The sequence below is a fragment of the Gobio gobio genome, assembly GCF_949357685.1.
Source record: "Gobio gobio genome assembly, chromosome: 22".
Lineage (NCBI taxonomy): Eukaryota > Metazoa > Chordata > Actinopteri > Cypriniformes > Gobionidae > Gobio > Gobio gobio.
The window spans coordinates 27,029,548-27,051,878 of NC_137118.1; the positions used below are offsets into that span (position 1 = coordinate 27,029,548).

The following is a 22,331-nucleotide window of genomic DNA, read 5'->3' on the forward strand; positions in this document are numbered from 1 at the left end:
TGTTCAGCAGAAGAAAGAAATTCATGCTGGTTTTGAACAACTTGAGGGTGTGTAAATGACAGAATTTTCATTTAATTTGGGTGAACTATTAGACTGGGTAAACCCAGCCTGATCTGCCGGCGAATTGATTTCGCCATGCAGCTCAGTCTGGAAACCTGTACATTAATTTCTACAGTTTCAGTTACACTTTTGCGGGAACCAATCATAGACTGGCTTATCCACCTGGCGCGCTATTGGCGGGTTTAACACGATGACGGATTGAGAAGCGATGGATCGATGCCCGTTGATCACGCCTCTTGTGGTCTGATTGGTTGAAGGACTATCCAATTGCATACAGAGTCTTTTGAATTATGCTTGTTGATAGTATGCTCTTGTGCAGTAGAAAATACATAGCAGACTCCCCAAACCAATGTTCAATCTTAAATTGAGCTTGGTCTGGTGATAGCCAGACAAGTGAACTATCCTAACTATCCTTTTAAATCCTCTCTCATGCTGATCCTCAGTTTGAACTTCAGCAAATCGTCTTGACCATGGCTGAATCCGAAATTGCCCCTATACCCTTAAATGGGGAATTATTTGAGGGGACAGCCATTTGTAGTGGTGCCCGAAACCATAGTTGACATAATGGACTAATGTTGGGAATAGTGATTGAGTGTTTAGGAGGTGATTTCGGATTCAGCCCATGTCTACATGCATTGAGTTGCTGCCATGTGATTGGCTGATTAGATATTTGCATATATGATTAGATATACATCTTATCTTTGAAATTTCAATACAAGGTTATTTGCAAGGATTATTTTTTTTTAATTCTTCTCAGGAATTAAAAAATTTGACTTGAGAACAATCTTAAGAACAAATGACAAAAACATTAAATGTTTTTGAGAACACAGTATATTCTTAACTACATGCTTTGTGAATGCGGCCCCAGGAGTGTCAGATCATATCAGTTACAATTTAACTATTCATAGTTTTTTGCATTATGGCAAATCAATCAGTATTGACAAAACACAATTTGCTGTGAATGACCAGAATGCATTTCTTTGCTTTTGTTTGGGTGCACACATTTTTACAGCTAACAAAAAACTTTTCAGGTGGCAAGCTTTAATTGTTTAACCCTATAATATAAATCTGTGCCTCTTTGTTACATCACAATGCCATTGATGTGTAACATCGCAAAGTAACAAACTAAATCACACAAGCTCTTAGTTGTTTGAAAGATCACAGTCGAATTTCCAGTAAATTTTGAGGGCTGACACACAAAAAAATGCATGTCCATGCACTTTTCCCCAACACAACATCAACATTTTTGTTTAAAATGTATATGAAAGTACAAAGTGAAGTGAGTGCACATCTTAGGTCCTGTAACCATTTTTAAGCACCTTTTGTCTTCACTATAGTTTTAAACTGTCTTCCAGTATGACAAATGAATGAACTTTTTTTTAATTAATACAAAATTGAATTAATCTCTATTATGGGCTAAAAAAGCTGCATGTATAATAAATATAAAAATAAAGACAAAATTAATTATTACAATACTGGGGCCAGTTGCATAAACATAGCTGCTAAATTAAGACAGTGTCTTAAGAACTAGTCTGACCAACTAGAAATGAGTTACGGCTAATCCGTCTTACTTTACCGATTCAAATATATAAATAGATACACTAATCTATGATTTTACTTGTAAGTCTAAGCAGTTTATGCAAGAAAAGGTTCTATATAGAACCTTAAAGGTTTCTGTTCTGTTCTGTTAGGCACTTGTTTTAATTAATTTTTCAATTTAATGACATTTTATTAATTAAACAGCTCGTAAACATCACATCACAAGAACAAATTGAAATAATTGTTAAATATGAAAGTCCTATGCAATCATTTAAGAACCTTTTTTGGCATAAAGAGTTAAAACTTTAAAAATTGAGTCAAGAGCCCTATAAGGTTCAATATAGAACCTTTTTTTATTTGAGTGATGTCACACCACAGGACATCCCAAATTTCATGTCACCTACCCATCTACACACACTTACTAAAGATGTATCCAGTAAGGCAAAAGTATATACTTTCATATAAACCACAGGTTTGTGTATATACGGCCTACAAACACAAAGGACATTACAAGCATATATGAGAGTCAGCACTGTATTAGTCAGCTGTGTGGCAAAAATCTTAGAACACAGTGTGTTTCAGAGTAAAGCTCAGTGACAGTATTACACATTCACTCCCAATTCAGACCCAAATTATTTGGTCGTTAAGTTTAAAGAATCAAGAGAGAGCAGCCACATCAACATCACACACAACAGAGATTAGAAATGGAACGGCAAAACATTATTCGGACATAGAAAACCAGGACAGTATGTCAGAGTTCCTCCATAACGAACATCTAACAACATTCAGGATATTACGAGATATGTCTGTTGGCTTTATAATATCAAGATTAGGAGTGTGCTGTGTGATCCGCGAGTGCTTATCTTACCGATTCCAGTGGTGAGCTTGTGATCGGCGTGCAGTCTGCCCGGTCGGCTGTGGCTGTTGTTCTCTGACAGAACCTGAAAGAGCACAAGCAGACAACAATAACTGCTCAACAAAAAGTCTCATGAAGGCAATTTACAGATAGGCAGATGTTAATAAGCAGCAGTGTAAATATGTGAGTTCACAGATCTATATATATAAATAAAATAAAAAAACCCAGCATGAAAAAAAAGAAATGGATCATGCTTTAAGCATTGCCACACAAGACTCCATTCCATATCAGAAACAAGAAATGAAGAAGGGTATGAGGATAAACATGGCAACAGTTTATAGAGTATAACCGACACAATTTTAAACAAATATACATCCATGTAAAACCCAACAGAGCAGGGAACAAAACGGTCACAGCCCAGTTAAAAAATATTCATTTCAGTTTCATGCAAAACCAAAGGAAACTTCAAAATGATGAAATTTACTTTGGGGTAAAAGGAGGTTATCCTGTGCACAGAAAGAGGGTTATTGGACACTAAACAGCACAGCAGTTCTCTATGCCTGAACAGGCTTTACATGAGCCCTAGATCAAGTCACAGATTCAGCCAGTCCTCAACTAAAAAGAATTTCAATGAAGACAGTCCCAAAAATAGGACTTAAGGCACACATAAAATCTGTGTATTTATATCATATAACAAACCAATTTCAATTTACCTAAAAGATTTTGGTTACAATTCCAATACAACTGACTTAAAGCCTTTATGTATTATGCGTTATAAAATTATTATTTTAATGCAGTAATTATGCCTTGTAATGCACTTCATAATGCATTGTATGGTCTTTCATGAATAATTGTAACCACAGTTATAATACATTATAAAACGTATCTATTCATTGAACACACCTTTAGAAAGTAATGCATTAAAACACATGGCAAACAACCAATTGCCTTTTAACTTTGGTTACAAATACTTGTGAAAAGATATCATGCTTTAAAATGTACACCGCCGTTCAATCAGTAAGATTTTTTATGTTTTTAGAAGATGTCTCTTATGCTCACCAAGGCCGCATTTATTTTATTAAAAATACAACAAACAAAAAAAAACCAATATTGTGAAATATTATTAAAATGTAAAATAACTGTTTTCTATTTGAATACATTTTAAAATGTAATTTACGTGATCAAAGCTGAATTTTCAGCATCATTGAGTCCAGTCTTCAGTGTCACATGATCCTTCAGAAATCATTCCAATATGATTTGCATTCTAACATTTATGATTATTATCAATGTTGAAAACAGTTGTGTAAAACTTTTTTTCAGGATTCTTTGATGAATAGAATGTTAAAAAGAACAGCGTTTATTTTAAATAGAATCTTTTGTAACACTATGAATGTCTTTACTGTTACTTTTGATCAATTTAACGCATCCTTGCTAAATAACTGTATTAATTTCTTTAAGTGAAAATGCAGCTTTGCATCACATAATAAATTACATTTAAAAAAATATTCAGATAGAAAACAGGTATTTTACATTTTAATAATATTTCACAAAATTACTTTTTTGTGCATTTTTAAAACAAATAAATGCAGCCTTGGTGAGCATAAGAGATTTCCTCTAGAAACGTAAAAAATGTTACAGATCATAAACTTTTAAACGGCAGTGTACATTATGAGTACAAGTGTTCAATTGAGTGTCAATTGAATTTATATATCTAATAAAAACCTTGACACCATTTTAATGGATTGAAAATTGCCTTGATATTTTTTTCTCATCCAACATAATGACATTCAGACATTTTTACGTGTGACTAAAGTGCCCACATTTTTTTAGGGTCACTGTTTTCAGTTGAAGACCTGCGTTAAGTGTGTTTTACTGTGTGTTAAGAACTTGACCGAGGTTCCCACTTTGTTATAATGTTTGGTAAAAATGACAGGTAAACTGACGTAACGAAGCAATAATATCTTTTAAAACAAAGACACAAGCATAATTATAACATGAGTTATAATTATTATTGTAAAACATAAATGTGATGTTCACTAAATGGTTAACCACAATAAACAAATATCATTGATTATGTTGATAGATACTCTTGACAAGAGCTTCGTACTGAACTGTAAGAACAAGAAATGTCAATCTGGATGAGAACAGTGACCAAAGAATATTAAAAGGTGCCAAAGCAGAGGCGAATTCTGTCCTGGAAGAGGTGAGTGACAGGCAAAATCCACCATATGCATGTATGACATCAGTGACACATATCCTGTAGCAGCCCAAAGGTCAACTTTTATTGGACACTGAAATGGAGCAGAATGCAAAGGACAGCTAATAGCACAGCAGATGAATGAAAAGAGCTGAGATTCACTAGGCTAAACATGGATAAAGAGAGTAGATTGGTGAAGAGAGAAAACTAAAACACTGAAGGGTTGAAATGAAATTTTTAGTTTATGGTCTGAAGCAGCAGCATAGATAAAAGTATCTTTTTTCATAGCCAAAAACTAACTGATGTTCTGTATAAATCAATATTTTTTTCCTCTACATGGTATGACATTGAGGTTTGATTCAATCAGTCACACACAAAATAAATAAATACAACAAGTATACATAACTAATTGACAAATTGTGTAAAAGGTAAAATTTTAAACGGAATTTAAAGTCAACCTGAAATGGCATTTGCAACCTATTTAACTTCCTTAAAATTATGCATTTTTGAGGATATTTTCAACGAGGAAAAACGTGTGGGGCAAGACTTGAGTTTATCCATCAGGAATTGACTGGATGTGGAAACACGGCTGATTAACCCTGAATGATTGTATGCAGTAGGACTACTGAACCCCTGAAAAACCAAACACAGAAAAGGCAGAGATGCCAAAAACGTACATAAAGCTCATCTTTGAGAGCATCGTGACAAAGAAAAGTGGTAATATCTATTAACAATTAACTAGTGGCAAGAATCCCCTGTGAGCTACGTATAATACCATATTGTTTCGAATATAAGACAACCCTGATTATAAGACGACCCCCCCCCCCTCCCTTTTTAAAGATGTACCTTTTAAAAAAGGCTTTTTGATAAGGAAAATGCTTTTATTTTTCATACTGCATATTTTTCATATTTAAATTTGTGTATTGAAAGTTTAGTAAATACTGGTAAAATGTACCAACATTTTTGGCATACCATAAAAATAACCTGTAGCCCATCTGAATTATATAACAATTAGGCTATCCATCTCATAGTGAAAACCATGTAGCCTACCAAAATGTCATTAACAGTAGAAGTGAAATCTTATTGTAATTTTGAAATCTGGGTACTATCTTACGTTTTAAAATCACGTACGTTGGAAATTTCTTAGACGGTAAGCTTTTCCTTGATTGTTAGCGTTTTTAAGTCTTTTTGCGCTTACAATCTTATAAAATTACACTCTGACACACCGTATTTCTTGGTACACTTGTTTTACGTGTATTTGGCGCCACCTATTGTTGCGGGTGTATTATTGATATGTAAAAGTTTAGACCCTCAATATAAGATGAACCTTATTTCTAAGAAATTAAATATGGAACAAAACGGTAATACCAAAAAAAACTGTGACTAAACTATTTGGCTGAGTTGCATATGTGATTTTTTGGAATAACATGCACAGATGAATCACAAATAATAAGATCAGGAACATGTTTTAAGAAAATGTTAAACTTTTAGCCAATTTTGATTTCATGTTGACTTTAAACCAACACTTGAGAAACCAGTGGTCTGTACAAAAAAAAAACAAAGACTGTGTAATCGGTCTTGTAACACCAATGGATATTTTTGTCTGAATCAAGAATCACAGAATTTAGTACCAATTACAGTCAATGGAGAAATATTAAACAAGTTAAGTTTTCATACGTTTAGAAAAAAAAAACATGGTTTATGTGGAACATGAAGAAAACATTCATTAAGATGCAATGTTTAAAAAACATTGTTAAGACAAAGATACGTGATACAAATTGAAAAGTTAGAAGCTGGTATTCCAGAACAGTGGTTCCCAACCACGTTCCTGGAGGACCCCCAACAGTGCACATTTTGGATGTGTCCTTTGTCTGACACACCCACATCAGGTCTTGGAGTAGCTACTAATGAGCTGATGACCTGAATCGGGTGTGTTTGATTGAGGAGACATGCAAAATGTGCACTGTTGGGGTCCTCCAGGAACGTGGTTGGGAACCACTGTTCCAGAACACAAACCAGTCCATTAAAAATCATCAAAACACATGACGGATGAGGTAATAGTGCTCTCTTTTAATTCATCTGCTTATTAGGTGTCCTTGCTGACCGCCACCAAGATCTTAAGTGTGAATGAACAGTACGTTAGTGGTTGGTGTGAAGAATGAATTAAATTGGTAAAAACCTGTTGCCATGAGCCAAAAATACTGGATGTGAAAGCCAGTGATTTGGGGGAGACTGGGGAGGAAGTTATTTGGTCCCCTGATCTGCGTCTTCGACGCCCAGTACCAACACCACAGGTGTAATGAATCCAGGTACCTATAGAGTCAGGGCTAGACACACTCAGGGGGCTCTCTTCCTGGAAGTGAGACAGGGGGCAGAAACAGCACAGTCATGCAACGTTAACAACAGTCCGGCTATGTGTCCACCAACATTCACTATAGGAAGGCCTTTTATTCAAGAGAAGACAAACAGCTATGTGTGCTCATACTTTGCCAGCAGGAGTCTTGAAAAAGTCTGTCTGCAATGGGGACTAAAAAAGAAAACAAAAAAGAGACTGTGGCAATTTTCAAAATAATATACATTTGTGGGTGAGAAAGCTTGCAATTGAAACATGAAAGCATCATGGACATGCTTTTGCACCCAAGCTATTATATACACGCTAATAAAGCTGCTAGCTGGTTTTGGTTGACTGTAAACTGAATGCTTGAAACAATATTGTGTGACATTAGTATGGCAAGATGGAATAATTTGCATCACATTGTACAATAAATCCAACAAGCAACAGTATGAGAGCGACAGGAGGGTGAGTGATTGGCAATTTTCACTTTTGGGTGGACTTTTCCTTTTATTGAGATCATTTCCTTTTTTGGACAAAAAAAGAGAGTCAATTTTCAAAATACAATCTTTCGTGTTCCACAAAAGAAAACAATTCAATTCAAGAAAACAAAAGTGCTTTTCTAAAATTATCGATGTGACAAGAAAATTATTATGTAGATAACTTCTGTATTTAACACCAAATTTTTTTAATCAAATAACATTACTTTTCCATTTTTAGAATGCATAAATTTGTCCTTTATATCTCGTTTCATAAGGGCTAGGTGGGCATTAAATGATTTTGGAAGTTTGACATGACATGGAAGTAAAAAAAAAAAAAAACACCTAACAAAGCGGAGTAGGAAGATTATATTTATGTGAATTATTTTGAATGAAGGAGAGAGAGAGATTGGGTGTGTGAATTACCTGCATCTCTGCAGCTTCTCTCTACTAGCCAAGAGTTTAATTACTTCAAAAACAGCGATGATATTGATGCCACGTTTTTGCTGAGAAATATGTCGCTTTTCAGCAACAAAGCTATTTTTGGTTAAATGTTTTGGGGAAAAATTGACAAAAGGTTTATGTGCTCTTGAATGTTTTGTTTCTCTGTGTGTGTGTGTGTGTGTGTGTGTGTGTGTGTGTGTGTGTGTGTGTGTGTGTGTGTGTGTGTGTGTGTGTGTGTGTGTGTGTGTGTGTGTGTGTGTGTGTGTGTGTGTGTGTGTGTGTATGTGCATTCATGCTTTTCTATCCCGATGGGGACTTCAACCTGAATGCACACTGACTCATGGGGACTCATGGGACTTTTGTCACCATGGTGACCTAAATTGAGGTCCCCATGAGGAAAAAAGCTTATAAATCATACAGAATAAGTTTTCTTTTTTAATGTAAAAATGCAGAAAGTGTTCTGTGATGGGTTGGTTTAGGGGTAGGGTTAGTGTAGGGGGATAGAATATACAGTTTGTACAGTATAAAAACCATAACGTATATGGAGAGTCCCCACAAAGATAGGGAACTAGACGTTTATGTGTGTGTGTGCGTGTGTGTGTGCTTCAATAAAAGCAGCGCCTTTATAGAAGTGATTAACCGGACTGGAACTACCTGTGCATTAAACAGTTTGAACACCTTCCAGCCAATCAGAATAATTTATTCAGACAGACCATAATGATAGCTATAAATATATAAAAACATTTTTTACAGAAGCAAGAGCTGTAATTATTTTGTTATTTCGTTAATTAATGTGGTAAGAGATGGACATTAGAAGGAACATTTTTGTTTTAGAACAAGGCCAAAATAATGAACCTAAAAAAGAAAACAACCAGCATTCTTTTGAATTGCATAGTGCAGCTCACGGATTAAATTAAGAAATATCATGAAAAGAAATATCATGAAATATACAGTTCTGCTAAGTTTCATGACTAATTCATCAACTTAGCCTATAATACAATACTTAAAAAGGTACACTATGTAACTTTTGGCCCTCTAGTGAAAAACAAAACAAAACTGCATGCATTTTGCGGAAGAACATTGCATTCGTTGTGCTTTAGCTCTGCGTGACTGTGTGGATGAATATGGTTATCCTACTGCTCATAAAACATTCATTACTAGGCTTAAAAAATTGAACCAGTTTAGATGGAAAGGATCTCAAGCTGACTAGCTGAAGATGTTACTGTAGCTTTACCCATTAATAGACATGACACTTCCTTGAAAATAAATTCCATCACAACGCCACAACAACCATAATGAAATTAGCCTTTATAATAGATGATGCTATATAATGAACTCTGTTAGAGAGCTACATATGGCAATTTATCTGTTCAAATAAAACAGCCTACTCACCTGTTGAGTAATAAAGAGGCATCTTTGCTTCACTTTTACAATGTCGGTTCTTGTTTTATTACGAGCTCTATCGCAATCTCTTTTTGCCCGCAGAGTCTCCTCTGTTCAGCCTTCGTTTAAAATGGGGGATTCCCCAGAGGTTGGAGATTTAGCTGCTCCATGTCGACCTTTCTCGCTTGTTGTGACAACTAACCTCTTTCACTCCCACACCATACACACGTCAAAGCAGCCAGAGCAACTTTTCTCTGTTTACAGATATGATGGGACACGCGCGGGCGATTGACATATCCGCAATATCCCATGAAAACCATCCGGTCAGGTCTAAAATATAAACACTTATAATAGGCTTACCATAGTGAATCAGGGTAAGACAAAAACATGTTTTGGAAAAAGGTTTGATGAAAAGTTACATAGTGTACCTTGAAGCTGTACAACATTCCTAGAATAAAGTATTTCACTCCCATTTTGAGCCTGCTTATATGCTTTAAAATGTCATGAATGAAACTGAAGAAAACAAAATACAAAAACATCAACCTGTTTCCTAAAAACTAAATGCAATGGAAAGAAGCTGAAAATGAAAAGAAGGTTTTGGCACAGTCATTAAAAATTAAGGACACATACAGGTATATTGACATGAAGAGAGATGCAGTTGAAATGGATGAAAAATCACACACACTTTTGCACATTGATGCATGATGTAAATGTCACAGCAAAATTTAGATATAATTCAATATGCACAGTACATACACTACCAGACAAGTTTGGAAACACCGAATTTGTTTCTTGCGATCTTAAAAACCTAAATGTAAAAGCTTATACTTTCAAATATTTGAATCTGTATACAAATACAAATTGTGCCATCATATGAATTTCTGTTTATAATAAGGTCTCGTTTGTTAACAAAAGTTAACTACACTAGTGTACATGAACTAACAATTAGAACTGTACTTCTACATACTTCAACAGAATGTAATTAACATTAATTTCAATACCACTAATATATATTTAAAATCAAATGTTGGTTAATGCACTATGAACACCTGTATTGTTTAATTAACATTAACAAAGATATATTGTATATTGCTGTAAAATAAATATATTGCTCATTGTTAGTTCATGATAATGCTAATGCATTAACTAATGTTAACAAATGAAACATTATTATAAAGTGTTAACAATTTTAAAAGTAATATTTTAATTAGTATTTTAATTTTAAAATATTATGCTTTTTCGAATATTACCTGCAATATAGTGTATTTATAGCCGTTTGTGAATGTAGAAGATCTGCAAAATATCAAGATTAAAGTGCAGGACAAATAAAGTTATTGTCTGCTAAAAGAAAGAAGCGATTCTTAACTGCCTGCATCAGTATTTCGAGTCTTCCTGCTCGAACCTAAAAACCCTGTTTAGTTTTTTTTTACCTTGGGATGCATGTAAACCTATTGTAGGAGACTCCAAAACAAAATTAAGAACCTTTAAAATAGCGTAATAGGGGCACTTAAAAATAGCCAGCCACTGTGAAGCTGCTTTGAAACAATCTGCATTGTAAAAAGCGCTACATAAATAAAAGGTGACTTGACTTGGTAATTGAATCTGTGCAGCATCTCACTAGTGAAGCTTTGAGTTTAATTCAAAAACAGCGTTATAACCACCTAGTTGCTGAGAAATACAATGTAGCTTTTCTGTAGTAATGTTATTTTATTGATAAAAGTTGCAGGGAAGTTTTGACAAGTTTCTGTGCTCCTGAATTTTTCTGGATCTTTGAGTGACTTTGTATGTGTCTGTGCGTGTTTGCTGTAATGAAAGCAGCACATTCATTTAGAACGTTGATTAAAGGGTCATGAAATACTAAATGTCATTTTCTGAGGTGTTAACAGAGATTTTTGTGTTGCACATCATACAAGACGAATGTGCGTATATATATATATAAATAGAAGAAGTGTATGTATATATATATATATATATATATATATCAACTGTAAAAGTTTGAGCTCTGTGTAGATAAGCCTTAACTCCTGAATTAATGATTGTCTGCCAAAGCTAAGCTTCTATATATGCACAATAAATATATATGTATGGAAGAACAGTAATAAATTGGAAATTACTTGATTTGATTACTTGAAAAAAAGTTTTTAAAGACAACATATAATAACTTACTTCCACAGAGCCAATCTTTTTGGAGCGAGGAAGAGGAGACTTCCGGTGGATGTAAATGGGATCTGACACCATGGGGCGGAACATCATAAGGGCCCGATCCGGCTCGTCCCGTTTGGCACCACTGGCCTCCTCGTCACTGTCATTATGAGATTTCTTCTTGGAGCCCTCATTCTAAAGAGACATTCAACATTTAAGTGCATTTGAGATTGAAGGACAAAGATTGAGAAACACTTAACAGTACATCTATAGCAACTCTCAAATTAGATGGAATGTTTCTTTTATCATCTCCCTATCTCAGCAGGAAGAAATAAGCAGAACAAAAAAAGAAAGAAAAAAAGAATTCTAACATTCAAGACAATAGTCATCAGTCACTGCTAACCTCTCTGGATGCTGGTCTATATCCAAATCCAGATGGCAGGTTTTTATCTTCTTCACAGCCTTTAGCTCCTGGACTGAAATGAAGTTCCACATGGAAACGGTCCTCTGACGAAGGATCCTACAAATCCAAACCCCTCATTAAAACAGTATTAACAGGGTCACATGTCTGTCCTCATACATCACACATGCCTAAATATATATTGGATAAAATATAATTAGTTTTATTTTATTTTATTATATTATAAATGTTTGTGTGTGTTTAATTTTTTTTTACAGAGGACAGTTTCCTGAACCTGGGAGAGAACAAGACCGGCTGTGCACAAGGCTATTTCTAAAAAAAAGGGGCCATTCCAGCTTGCTAGGACAATCTGGCGCTTCTGAATCGGAGCCTGTAAGTATGTTTTATTATTTGTTAATGTATTTGCTATTGACTGTTCAAATGTGGAGTTTTGTGCAGTGTAATGCATATTGTTTGTAATTCATATTGCTAGAGTAATGCATATTGTTTGACAGAGATGGATTAATGTTTACAAACATATTATACTCTGTTCTGCGCTTATAACTTGTGGTGTAAAGAAGGGGTGGGAATCACAGGGTACCTCACGATACGATATGATTCGATACGATACACAATTTGGGCTCACGATACCGAAAATATCATGATACAGAAATTCTGATATAGAATCCTACAATGATATATTACAATATCTTTCTAACTATGAAAACAAAATGCCTGTGAAAAAGTTATGTGCAGATTTTCCAGACTTTGGATTAAACGTGGCTGGGGCATTTATTATTTTACTTCTGCACTGTCTGTCCGCCATCCCATTAAAAACATTTTTTTTTCTTTGGCTAGTTAACTTGTTCACGTTCCCCTCATTCATGTTTTGAGCGTCACCTCGAGGAGCCATGAAGTAGCTTTGCTGGGAGCAGGGAAATCTATTTAGAGCGCCTTATTTTATTCATTAAAATATCGATATTTGGCACCAGCGTATCGATTCTCGCATCGCACAGAGATTGACAACAATACATTTCCCTATCGATATTTTGTCCCACCCCTTCAGTGCGTGCAGAATTATTACGCACGTTGATTTTCTGATCATATTTTTTTTCCAGGCACATTTTACCAATTCCATACCACATAAATCTTAATAATTTAGTATTTAATAATTTATAAGTGATATATAATTGTTCATGAAGGCTGGAAATGAAAAACACCTTATATTCTGGTGTGCAGAATTATTAGGCATGTTTTCTTTTACAGATAAAATGAGCCAAAAAAGATATTTAACTAAACTAACATTAAAAAGTATTAAATGTCAATAAGAAGGATTCAATACTAATGCGATACTAGAAATTGCAGTAAAAGCATGACCATTGGACAGTGAAATGCTCATTGGGTCAGCGGGGGCAGATAAAAAAAAAAGGGGTTTTAAGAAAAGACACATGTTAACTGCAAAAGAATTAAGAATTAGGTGAAGAATTAAGGTGAAGAATTAAGTGTGAAACCCTTTAGTCTCCAGCGCCACCATTTTCCAGAGCTGCAACCTACCTGGAGTCTCCAGAAGTGCAAGGTGTCAGGATCTCAGAGACTTAATTTAGGTAAAGACTCCTAAAAAATGACCCCCACTAAATATGAATCACTAGAGGAAGTGTTGTAAAGTACATGAAGACTGTTTTTTATAGGCTTTATAGACAGATAGGTTGAGAGTGACTCTTGAAGGACCAGCACCACATCCTCTTGTACCACTGTTTGAAGAATTTATCTTCCAGAATCTGGTAGTAAGTTTTGGGAGTTCATTTTTAGTCCATCTCTGCAAAACGGACTTCAGGATAGGAGATAAACTAAAAATTAACTTCCAAAACTTACTCTCCATATATTTTTCGTCTGAAAGGGAAACTCCTACAAATGCATATGTAATAAGGTCAGCCGCAAAAATAACCATGTAATTTTTCACTGCGTGTCTACAGTAAATCCTGACAGTAGGCTTAAGCTGTTAGTAAATCTGGACAAAAGTCTTGCATACCGTAAAGATGCTCAAAATATGCTCTTGGATATACAGAATTATGACAAAAATCCTTCTATACATTTCCTTGGGTATCAAAACATAGAAAAACAAAAGCTGTTTCTAAGTATTTTACTTAGATTTCTGCTATTTAAAAGTATTGCATGTGTGCATGTCAATCCTAGTACCTTGTTTGGGTCTTCATAGAGCATAATGACTATCTGTGTCATGTAGTTGAGCTCACTGACTATTTTAAGGTAATCCATGGCTCTCCTCCATTGGTCATCTTTGGCCTCCTAAAGGATACAGTGAAAAAAATTCCTTTCAGCAGAAATACATTTTGCTTGGCATAGCAAAAAACAGCCAGAATATTACAATGTACTTATTACATTTACATTACATATTTATATGAAATATTTAATAATATTTAGATAAATAAAGACATACATCACAAAGGGCTCCGTAACGCAAGATAGAAAGAAGCGAGTGTACGTGACTCTCACTGGTGAAGTAAAGCCTTGTCCGCACATGGCGTTCTGGAGACATGACTCCCCTGGAGTACCTGTGGACAGAACAATCAACTAAACGTACAATTCCGGCATTTCATAAAATATAAATGAAATGCTTGGTTTTTGTGCCTTTTCTTTTTTAAAGGGGTCATAACATGAGAAATATGAAATATGCCTTGATCTTTTGACATATAATGTCTCGTTTCCACCAAATGGTACGGTTCAGTACAGTACGATTCAGGATTGTAATCCCTGATCCAGCTTGCGTTTCCACCCCCAACTTAGTAGGGAGGTTAAGTGACTTTTGACTTCAAGTCATGATGCAAAGGTCCCCTTTGGTATGGAAGTACCTTAGGGCCATAGAAATAAATTTATCTTAAGACACAAGTGAGATCACATTTTGTAAGTTCAGAAAAAAAGACACAAATATATCCTATTCATACGCCTATTCATTATTTTTCGCACATGAATAGGGTAAAAAAATTTAACCTTTAGATATCACCATGAAAATTACTGAGTTGATTACTTATATCGAGACAAACAAAAAATATATAACAAGTCTTTTTACAGATGTGCTAATTTGCATAAATACCACAACAGATCTAAACATTGGGTACAGCATTTTTAAAACATTCAGAGATTCAGTCAGTCATGGAGGGGTCTTGAATCAGCCTGAAGGAGTTGTTATCCGCTATAACAACCGCCTTGCTATACATTATCCCTTACTTGAGATTAATGACTTGAATTACATAGCCTACATGGCAGTGTAAGGACTACAACAATCCATGTATCCATATCTTAAGACAGCTAACAAGTTATTTGCTGCTGCTAGCCGTGTTAGCTATCTAATGAAACTTTTCAATATTCCTAAACTTGACATCGTTTCACCAAAAATAGTCGTACAACAGCTCAACACACATCCAGATGCTCCTAATAAATTGTAGTTGATCACCAGGTATGTTTTATTAATGTATATTAATGAATAACCCATGTAGGAAAAACAAAAGGACATTTTTCTAACCTGAGGGACAGCTTAGTGACAGTTGAGAGTTGACAGTTGACAGTTGAGTGGACCTTGAATTAATGACTGACTGAATCTCTGAATGTTTTAAAAACGCTGTACCCAATGTTTAGAACTGTTGTGGTATTTATGCAAATTAGCACATCTCTAATTAGATTATGCACCGTTTGTCCATGTTAAAAAACAATTGAAAAAAAACTTGTAATACATTTTTTGTTTGTCTTGATATAAGTAATCAATTCAGTAATTTTCATGGTTTTATCTAAAGGTTACATTTTTTACCCTATTCATGTGAGAAAAATAATGAACAGGCGTATGAATAGGATATATTTGGGTCTTTTTCTGAACTTTCCCCTAATGGGATTCTTCTGGGCTTTTTTTTCTTACTCAGGACATATTGAGGATACAAAATCAGTTGAGTTTGATTCTGTTGCAATTTGTTCACCCTTTTTTCCTAAAACGCCTGGACTAGTAGGCTATGTGCTTGCTTCAATAAAAATGAATACAGTTATGATGAAGCAAACTAGTTACTAGCAACCTAGTTATAATGAAGCTAACTAGTTACTACCTAGCTAGTCATTAGTTATCTAACATTAAAAACATTCTATTTAATGAGAAAGTCATACGAACCTCAAAGTGTTAACCTGTCACCTCTGACCTTCAACAGCTGTCACAGCTCCTGGTGCAGATGGGATGTGTTGTTGCAGGAACTGATTTGCTATAGGCTACGCCTGAATGGTCGAAATGTCATGCTACTTAAGCACTGCTTAAATACAAAATTAAAGTTTTTGAAGGAAAATATAAGTAAAGTCACTCTGTTGACACAATTTTTATGTAAAATGTGCATATTTATCCCTAATTGTCATGGTATGGGGAAAATTTTAGTTTTTTTAAACTTGAAACCAATTTTATTGGATTCCCTGACCCCAAAAATTTACACTTTGACACCAAATTTGTCATTATAGCGATAACAGAAGCAAAGATATGGGCTCTAGAGTATTTTCGGCGCATTGGGGCCATTTTTGAAAAAAACTGTTTATTTCTGATACAAAGTGTGATCTCACTTGTGTCTTAGGATAAATGTATTTGTATGATCCTAAGGTACTTCCATACCAAAGGCGACCTTTGTATCATGACTTGAAGTCAAAGGCCTATTTTTTGGGCTTAACCTCCCTACTAATAGTGCCCTTATGATATGCGTGGTGTAATGATTAACGTCATTCTCGCGCAAAGAAGAAAGCGACACAGTAAACAACAATGGAGGACATACAGCAGATGACATTCTTGTGACAACAGCCACATGCCGAGAAGCAACAAGAAGACACGCTTTGTTTGAACCAAGGCTGCAGGCTGCAAGGAAAAACATAGCCGAAAAAGCATGCACACACCAATAAATGTTCTGCAGTCTAGCTCCACCCTTTAGTACCGGACTACTGTGCTAAGTACCACAACGGAAGGGTGCCAAAAAAGTGGTATAGTACGGTTCGGAATTAGGGTACTATTCTCAACTTCTGACAAAGGAAATGGTAAAAAAATTCTACACACTGGATACAGTATACAGTTGTGCATTCAGTTTCTGACACACTCCACATGCTTTAGTCTGTCGACAACAGGACAAACAGAAGAATTTTTTTTCGCTTTGACGCATTCAGATGAAACCGCTCGTTTGCATCTCTACTTCAGAAGGATTCCAGAGTTGGAAACAAGAGGATGATTTATTTTAAAGGCGTCCTGGATCTAGTTGGAGGATTATATGTTTGTTTGGAGCATTTTGTTTTGTAAACGAGGCGTAGTGCACGTAAATGATTTTATGCTTTGTCTGTAAATGACAGTTTTATATGGATGGTTTCAAAACATGTACTCACGTGCAATAGCGAGTGGGCGTTGATACTGTTTACTGCGCAATTACTTTATCCAATGAAGCCTTAAAGGAGCCGCACCTTAAAAACTGGTTATTTTAGACAGAGGATCAGAATGAGGCCTAAAAATGTGGCCTGTTTTTCCACATATATTTAGTTTTTCCGTGCAAAAAACTTTAACATTATAAGGTGACCCTCAAAGACCATATTAAATTCATTTAAAAAAAACATGTCATGACCCCTTAAAGATTTCAATGTAAATGGCCATGACTGGCTAACACTAACAACCATGATGCATGCAGAATGGTTAAATGGTAAAAATCCATTTGTATGCGTGAATGCGTTCAGTGTGTTGATCACAGTTTATATAAAAATTTTGTACAAATTATATTAAATATGATGAGTGAATATTCAAAAATGAATTTAACTTTCATGGGTTAGGCAAGACATGAGGGTGATTAAATGACAGAATTTTTATTTTTGGGTGAACTATCCGTTTAAGTTATTACGTGCACAATGAATGTCATAAGATCAAGGGCAATTTTATTCCTCATATCATAACCCCTTTAGTTCTTGAACTGTATATTGGCTAGTTTTTATATTGTCTACATAAGATCTCTTTTATGAGTGTTATTTTCCCAGACTATGTCTTACACTGGGTGCAGTTTATTAACAGTGTCATCGTCTTGTGTCCTCTGTAGGTCAGAGCGGATCTTGCGAATAAGAGGTGTACAGTAACCTTTGGCTATGTCCAGTTTCTCAGGCTGAGAAATACCGTATTCCTGACAAGAGCAAACAAGGACATACAAATCATATAAATATATGTGCCATATAAATATACCAGCTCTCATAATTAATTTCATTGATCTTTGATTAAAAGCAAAATTCCATTTTACCTGTGGGATGACAATGTCAGCCAGTGCTTTGGATAACCGGTAAATTTCCATGGTGTTGTCAAGCTTCAATAAGCTGTTGTGCTGCACGTCATATTTGATGCAGTCATATATATCAGGTATCTTGCTGATGTTGTATCGTCCATTCTTCATCTTGAAATCCTTCTCAAGTTTAGACCACCGACGCAGCATCAGCTCAAGAGTCTCACTGTGGTACAACTGGATATCTGATAAAAAATAAAAAAAGTGCCACTGAAATGACGCCCTCAACCACACACCCTCGCTCCAAAACCCTGTCCGCCAAAGATATGTCAGCCAACATGATGTTAGCTGTAGTAGCAATACTTTAGGGATTTTTGGTATGAAAAAACTAAATAAATAAAAATGCTTTTAACATTATACCTAATGAAATCTATACAAAATGTATATTAATCTGCATATATCTAATTATATCTCACATTAAAAATGCCTATATTACTTCTCAAAATACCAGCAAAATACAAAATAGGTTAAAATACCAGTGCAATCATAGAAATATATACGTAGATTCCTCATTCGACCAATCTGTGCAGGCACTAATGAGGCATCTATGTATATATCTATGACCGCGCCTGTATTTTGACCTTATTCACAGGAAGTTATGGCGGTCTGGAGAGCTGATGACATTCGTCTGATAATAGGTGAAATAGTAGAATAAATACTGTTCGTTTCGTGTCATCAATGTGTCGCCACGAGCCGAAGGGTTTAATTTTAACGCAATTAAGCATGTTTTTTTTACTCTAATAGAATTGGACCCCATTCACATGCATTATACGACTGACAGACGGCAACGGTTGGAGTTAAAAATGTTCTACTGAAGAAACAAAGACACCTATATCTTGGATGCTAGGGGGTAAGCAGAAAAACATCAAATATTCATTTTTGGGTGAACTATCCCTTTAAAGAACTGCAATGCAGAAATTTCAAACATGTTCATTATATGCATAGGTATGTCTTAAATGCATTTTAATATATCTTTAGATAGCCCAGGTCATATAGTTCAGTTGCGCTTCGGGCATCACGAGTTCGAGTCTCGGCTCGTGGACCTTTTCAGATCCCGCCCCCCTCTCTCTCTCTCCAACTATCCAACAAGTTGAAAAATTATTTGTTTTTATGCTACAAAATATGCACCACTAAATATGTGTAAGTGTCCATCAGTACCATTTTAAACTTGTACCTGCTGATTTGGGGTCTTCCATCCTCTGACGGATCTGCAGCGTTAGGCTCTGAATGAGGGAGTACACCTTATCACATGTCTTCACAGGGTTTTTAATCATCTGCATGGACTTGACAAGAGATGTGCTGGAGGTGGGCGCCAACTGGACCAAAAATAAAACACACCATCACTCAGAGTAACAGAAAAAATTGACACTAGGTGTAAATAGTAGTATTTTCTTTGCACTAAGTGTAAATAGCTGTTAGATACTATTTGCACCTCAGTGTATTGTAGTACATTATAAAACAGTATGCAATAATATAACAGCATATTCAGTGTGATGTGTATTATGTGCATTATGATTTTGTAACGTATTTCAGCGGCAAATTCAGTTGCGGCAATTTTCTTTCATTCAATAGTGCAATTACGACTACTTCTTAAATTATAGATCCCAAAAGCAGAGATCAATAACACAATTTTTCACAGACCAATATAAATGTATTACAAAAAGTATCTGCCATCTCTAATCTATTAAAGGTGTAGTGTGTAATATTCATGAGGATCTATTGACAGAAATGCAATATAATATAACTGTTTTCAGTGGTGTACTGTATAAAGACCTTACATAATGGACTGTTATGTTTTTATTTCCTTAGAATGAGCCATTTCTATCTACATACACCGCTGGTCCCCCTTACAGTGAAGTCACCATTTTGCGCCGCTATGTTTCTACAGTAGCCCTAAACGGACAAACTGCTCTACAGTAGTGCTAGCTACTTTCTGCTGTCTCAGACGACAACATCTTTGTCCTGTGTCGGCCACCGTACCTTCTCTATGTGCTTCGAAAGGGAGGGGTGAGAGGTGGGAGATTGCAATTCGCAACTTCACCGCTACACAGTGCACCTTTAAGTGACCTTAAATATGATTGTCCCTGACCTTCTCAAAGTCTTCTGCAGTGAAGTCTCTGTCCTTCTGTAGAATCTCGTGAAGTCGTGCTTTGACTTTCTGCTGGCAGCTGCTTAAGGAGTCACTGTCACTGTCCAGCAGGCCGTTCATATTGGCACTTTTTACCATCTGAACCAGGATGGGCGTCAGCTCTCCCTCTAATGCCAGCAGGCCCTGAAGACAACAGACGCACTCTTACCCCACTCATATGTCCAGTTGTTTATATAATAAATAATAATAAGTATATTATAAGTATGTTTTAAATGTGGCTGCTAAAATAAACATAAAACTTTGTATGCTTTTAACAACAATTTGTCCTTTACCCCCAGTTTCAGAGACAAGGCTCAAGCCTAGTCCCAGACTAAAACGCATGTTTGAGCTGTTTTAACTGAAAGCAACTTGCACTGATGTATCTTAAAATGTCAGTGCCATTGTTTTGTCTCAAGATGTTTTTTTCTAAAGCATATTTATAAAAGCAACTTAGATGTACTGTCTTAATTTAAGCCCTGTCTGTGAAACCAGGCCTAGAAATTTAATTCTGAAGTTTTTATGCTACTTTTGCAAATGCTGCAGCAGTCATCTGAACGCGTCCTTCATCAGAGGCGTATATCTTCAGGTCATGCCTATATGTGCTGTGCAGACGGAGAAGGCCACAGCCGGGAAAGCCAGCATAGTCACCTGAGACGCAGGAGAAAAACAGTAAACAACAAGGGGCAGACATAATGGGGACAGTAATGAGCAGTGGATGTGAAGTACCTTGTCCTCCAGGGTACATACACCGAAAGGCCCGACCAAGCTCTTCAGCCTGCACCCTGCCTGCTGGAGTCAACTCGCCACCCCACTTCAATACCAGCAAGAGTGACGGGTCATCCCTCCGCACATCTCAACAAACACACACACACACGGTCTAAGAAACGGCATAAAAATGAATCAAAACCAGCCAAAAGATACATGCAAGACCATCGTTACCTTCCTCTTCACTGGACGTTTTAGGGCAACCATGTGGCAGATATGTTAACTGAACCTTGCGATTAATGCCAGAGAAATGACCGTACCTGAACAAACAAAATGAGATATTAGAAACGAGATTGAAATATAGCTGTATATTTAAATATAATGGGGCCAAGCATGACAAAGTAAAAAAAATGGCCTGGATATAGCATAAACTAGTAATAAACTACCAGACACCAGTGTTGCTTGGCCCCTAATAATAAACCTACCAGACCACTTACATTTCAAGGACTGTTTTCAGCTGTTCAAGCTTTGCTTTACTCTCTTCGATTTCTGAATCATTATTTTGGCCGAGTTCTACCAACAGCTGCCTGGCAATGTCCAACACTTCCTGTTCAATTCAATCAAATATAACAAACAATTGTACAAATGAGCTAATCTTGAAATGACTGCTTTAGATAAGTGTGGTGAATACTATTCATAATTCAGTGTTAAAAAAAACGTATTTACTTGGAGTTGCTTTGGCTTTTTTAATTTCAGTTTCCCACTTTTGTAACCTTCACATTTTTCAAAAAGGTCAAAAAATCTGAAAGACACAACATGAGAAATTAACAAAGGATAGACTTTAGCTGAGCATACCGTCACCTTGAGCTTCTAAGGCCCTATGATTTCCATGCTGCGGAAAACGTATTCAAATGGATGTATAATGTATAATTTACTGTATAGTGCAGAATTTTAAAAGACTATTTAAATATGAATTTTGCATGTTCTGTGTGTCTCTGTGTGAATGAATGGCGCAGATGCATAGGATAATTTCCTCCACACATACTGAAGCACGCATTACGCTTGATGTATTTTCAGCCTCACTATATGAGGACATGATGCATGAACTTCAACTCCAGAGCCGCTCTGAGAGTCACATCATCAGCTTTTTACCATTTCATTTGAGAAAAACTAACGTCATATCATAAACACACAGAAACTCAAAAGGTCAAAGGTTTGATGGCAACCCGTCAAAATGAAAGTTTGGTTTAACCTGAAATTGTGACAAATACTTTACTGTTTTACAGTAGAATTTAGCTATGTCTCAATGTAATAATCATACTAACACTAAATTA

The 22,331-nt window shown here is 35.7% G+C and overlaps 1 protein-coding gene across 16 annotated transcripts in view; it reads right to left on the reverse strand.

Moving 5' to 3' along the window:
• Nucleotides 1-22,331, reverse strand: part of ppip5k2 (diphosphoinositol pentakisphosphate kinase 2) — an 83,232-nt gene that overhangs the window by 13,148 nt on the left and 47,753 nt on the right. For 4 of the 16 annotated variants that reach the window (XM_079805315.1, XM_079805314.1, XM_079805312.1 and 1 more), the window contains 15 exons: nt 21,724-21,799; nt 21,495-21,604; nt 21,232-21,317; nt 21,019-21,144; nt 20,819-20,940; nt 20,254-20,436; nt 19,339-19,480; nt 18,126-18,349; nt 17,884-18,011; nt 14,288-14,402; nt 14,029-14,136; nt 11,836-11,952; nt 11,457-11,627; nt 6,832-7,005; nt 2,468-2,540 (listed from right to left, as the gene is read on the reverse strand). In XM_079805315.1, the coding sequence (XP_079661441.1) occupies nt 2,468-2,540; nt 6,832-7,005; nt 11,457-11,627; nt 11,836-11,952; nt 14,029-14,136; nt 14,288-14,402; nt 17,884-18,011; nt 18,126-18,349; nt 19,339-19,480; nt 20,254-20,436; nt 20,819-20,940; nt 21,019-21,144; nt 21,232-21,317; nt 21,495-21,604; nt 21,724-21,799 (1,955 nt within the window). Of the gene's footprint in view, nt 1-2,467; nt 2,541-6,831; nt 7,006-7,137; nt 7,180-11,456; nt 11,628-11,835; nt 11,953-14,028; nt 14,137-14,287; nt 14,403-17,883; nt 18,012-18,125; nt 18,350-19,338; nt 19,481-20,253; nt 20,437-20,818; nt 21,145-21,231; nt 21,318-21,494; nt 21,605-21,723; nt 21,800-22,331 lie in introns of all 16 variants that reach the window. The other 12 variants (XM_079805313.1, XM_079805310.1, XM_079805307.1 and 9 more) reach the window with 5 other exon arrangements.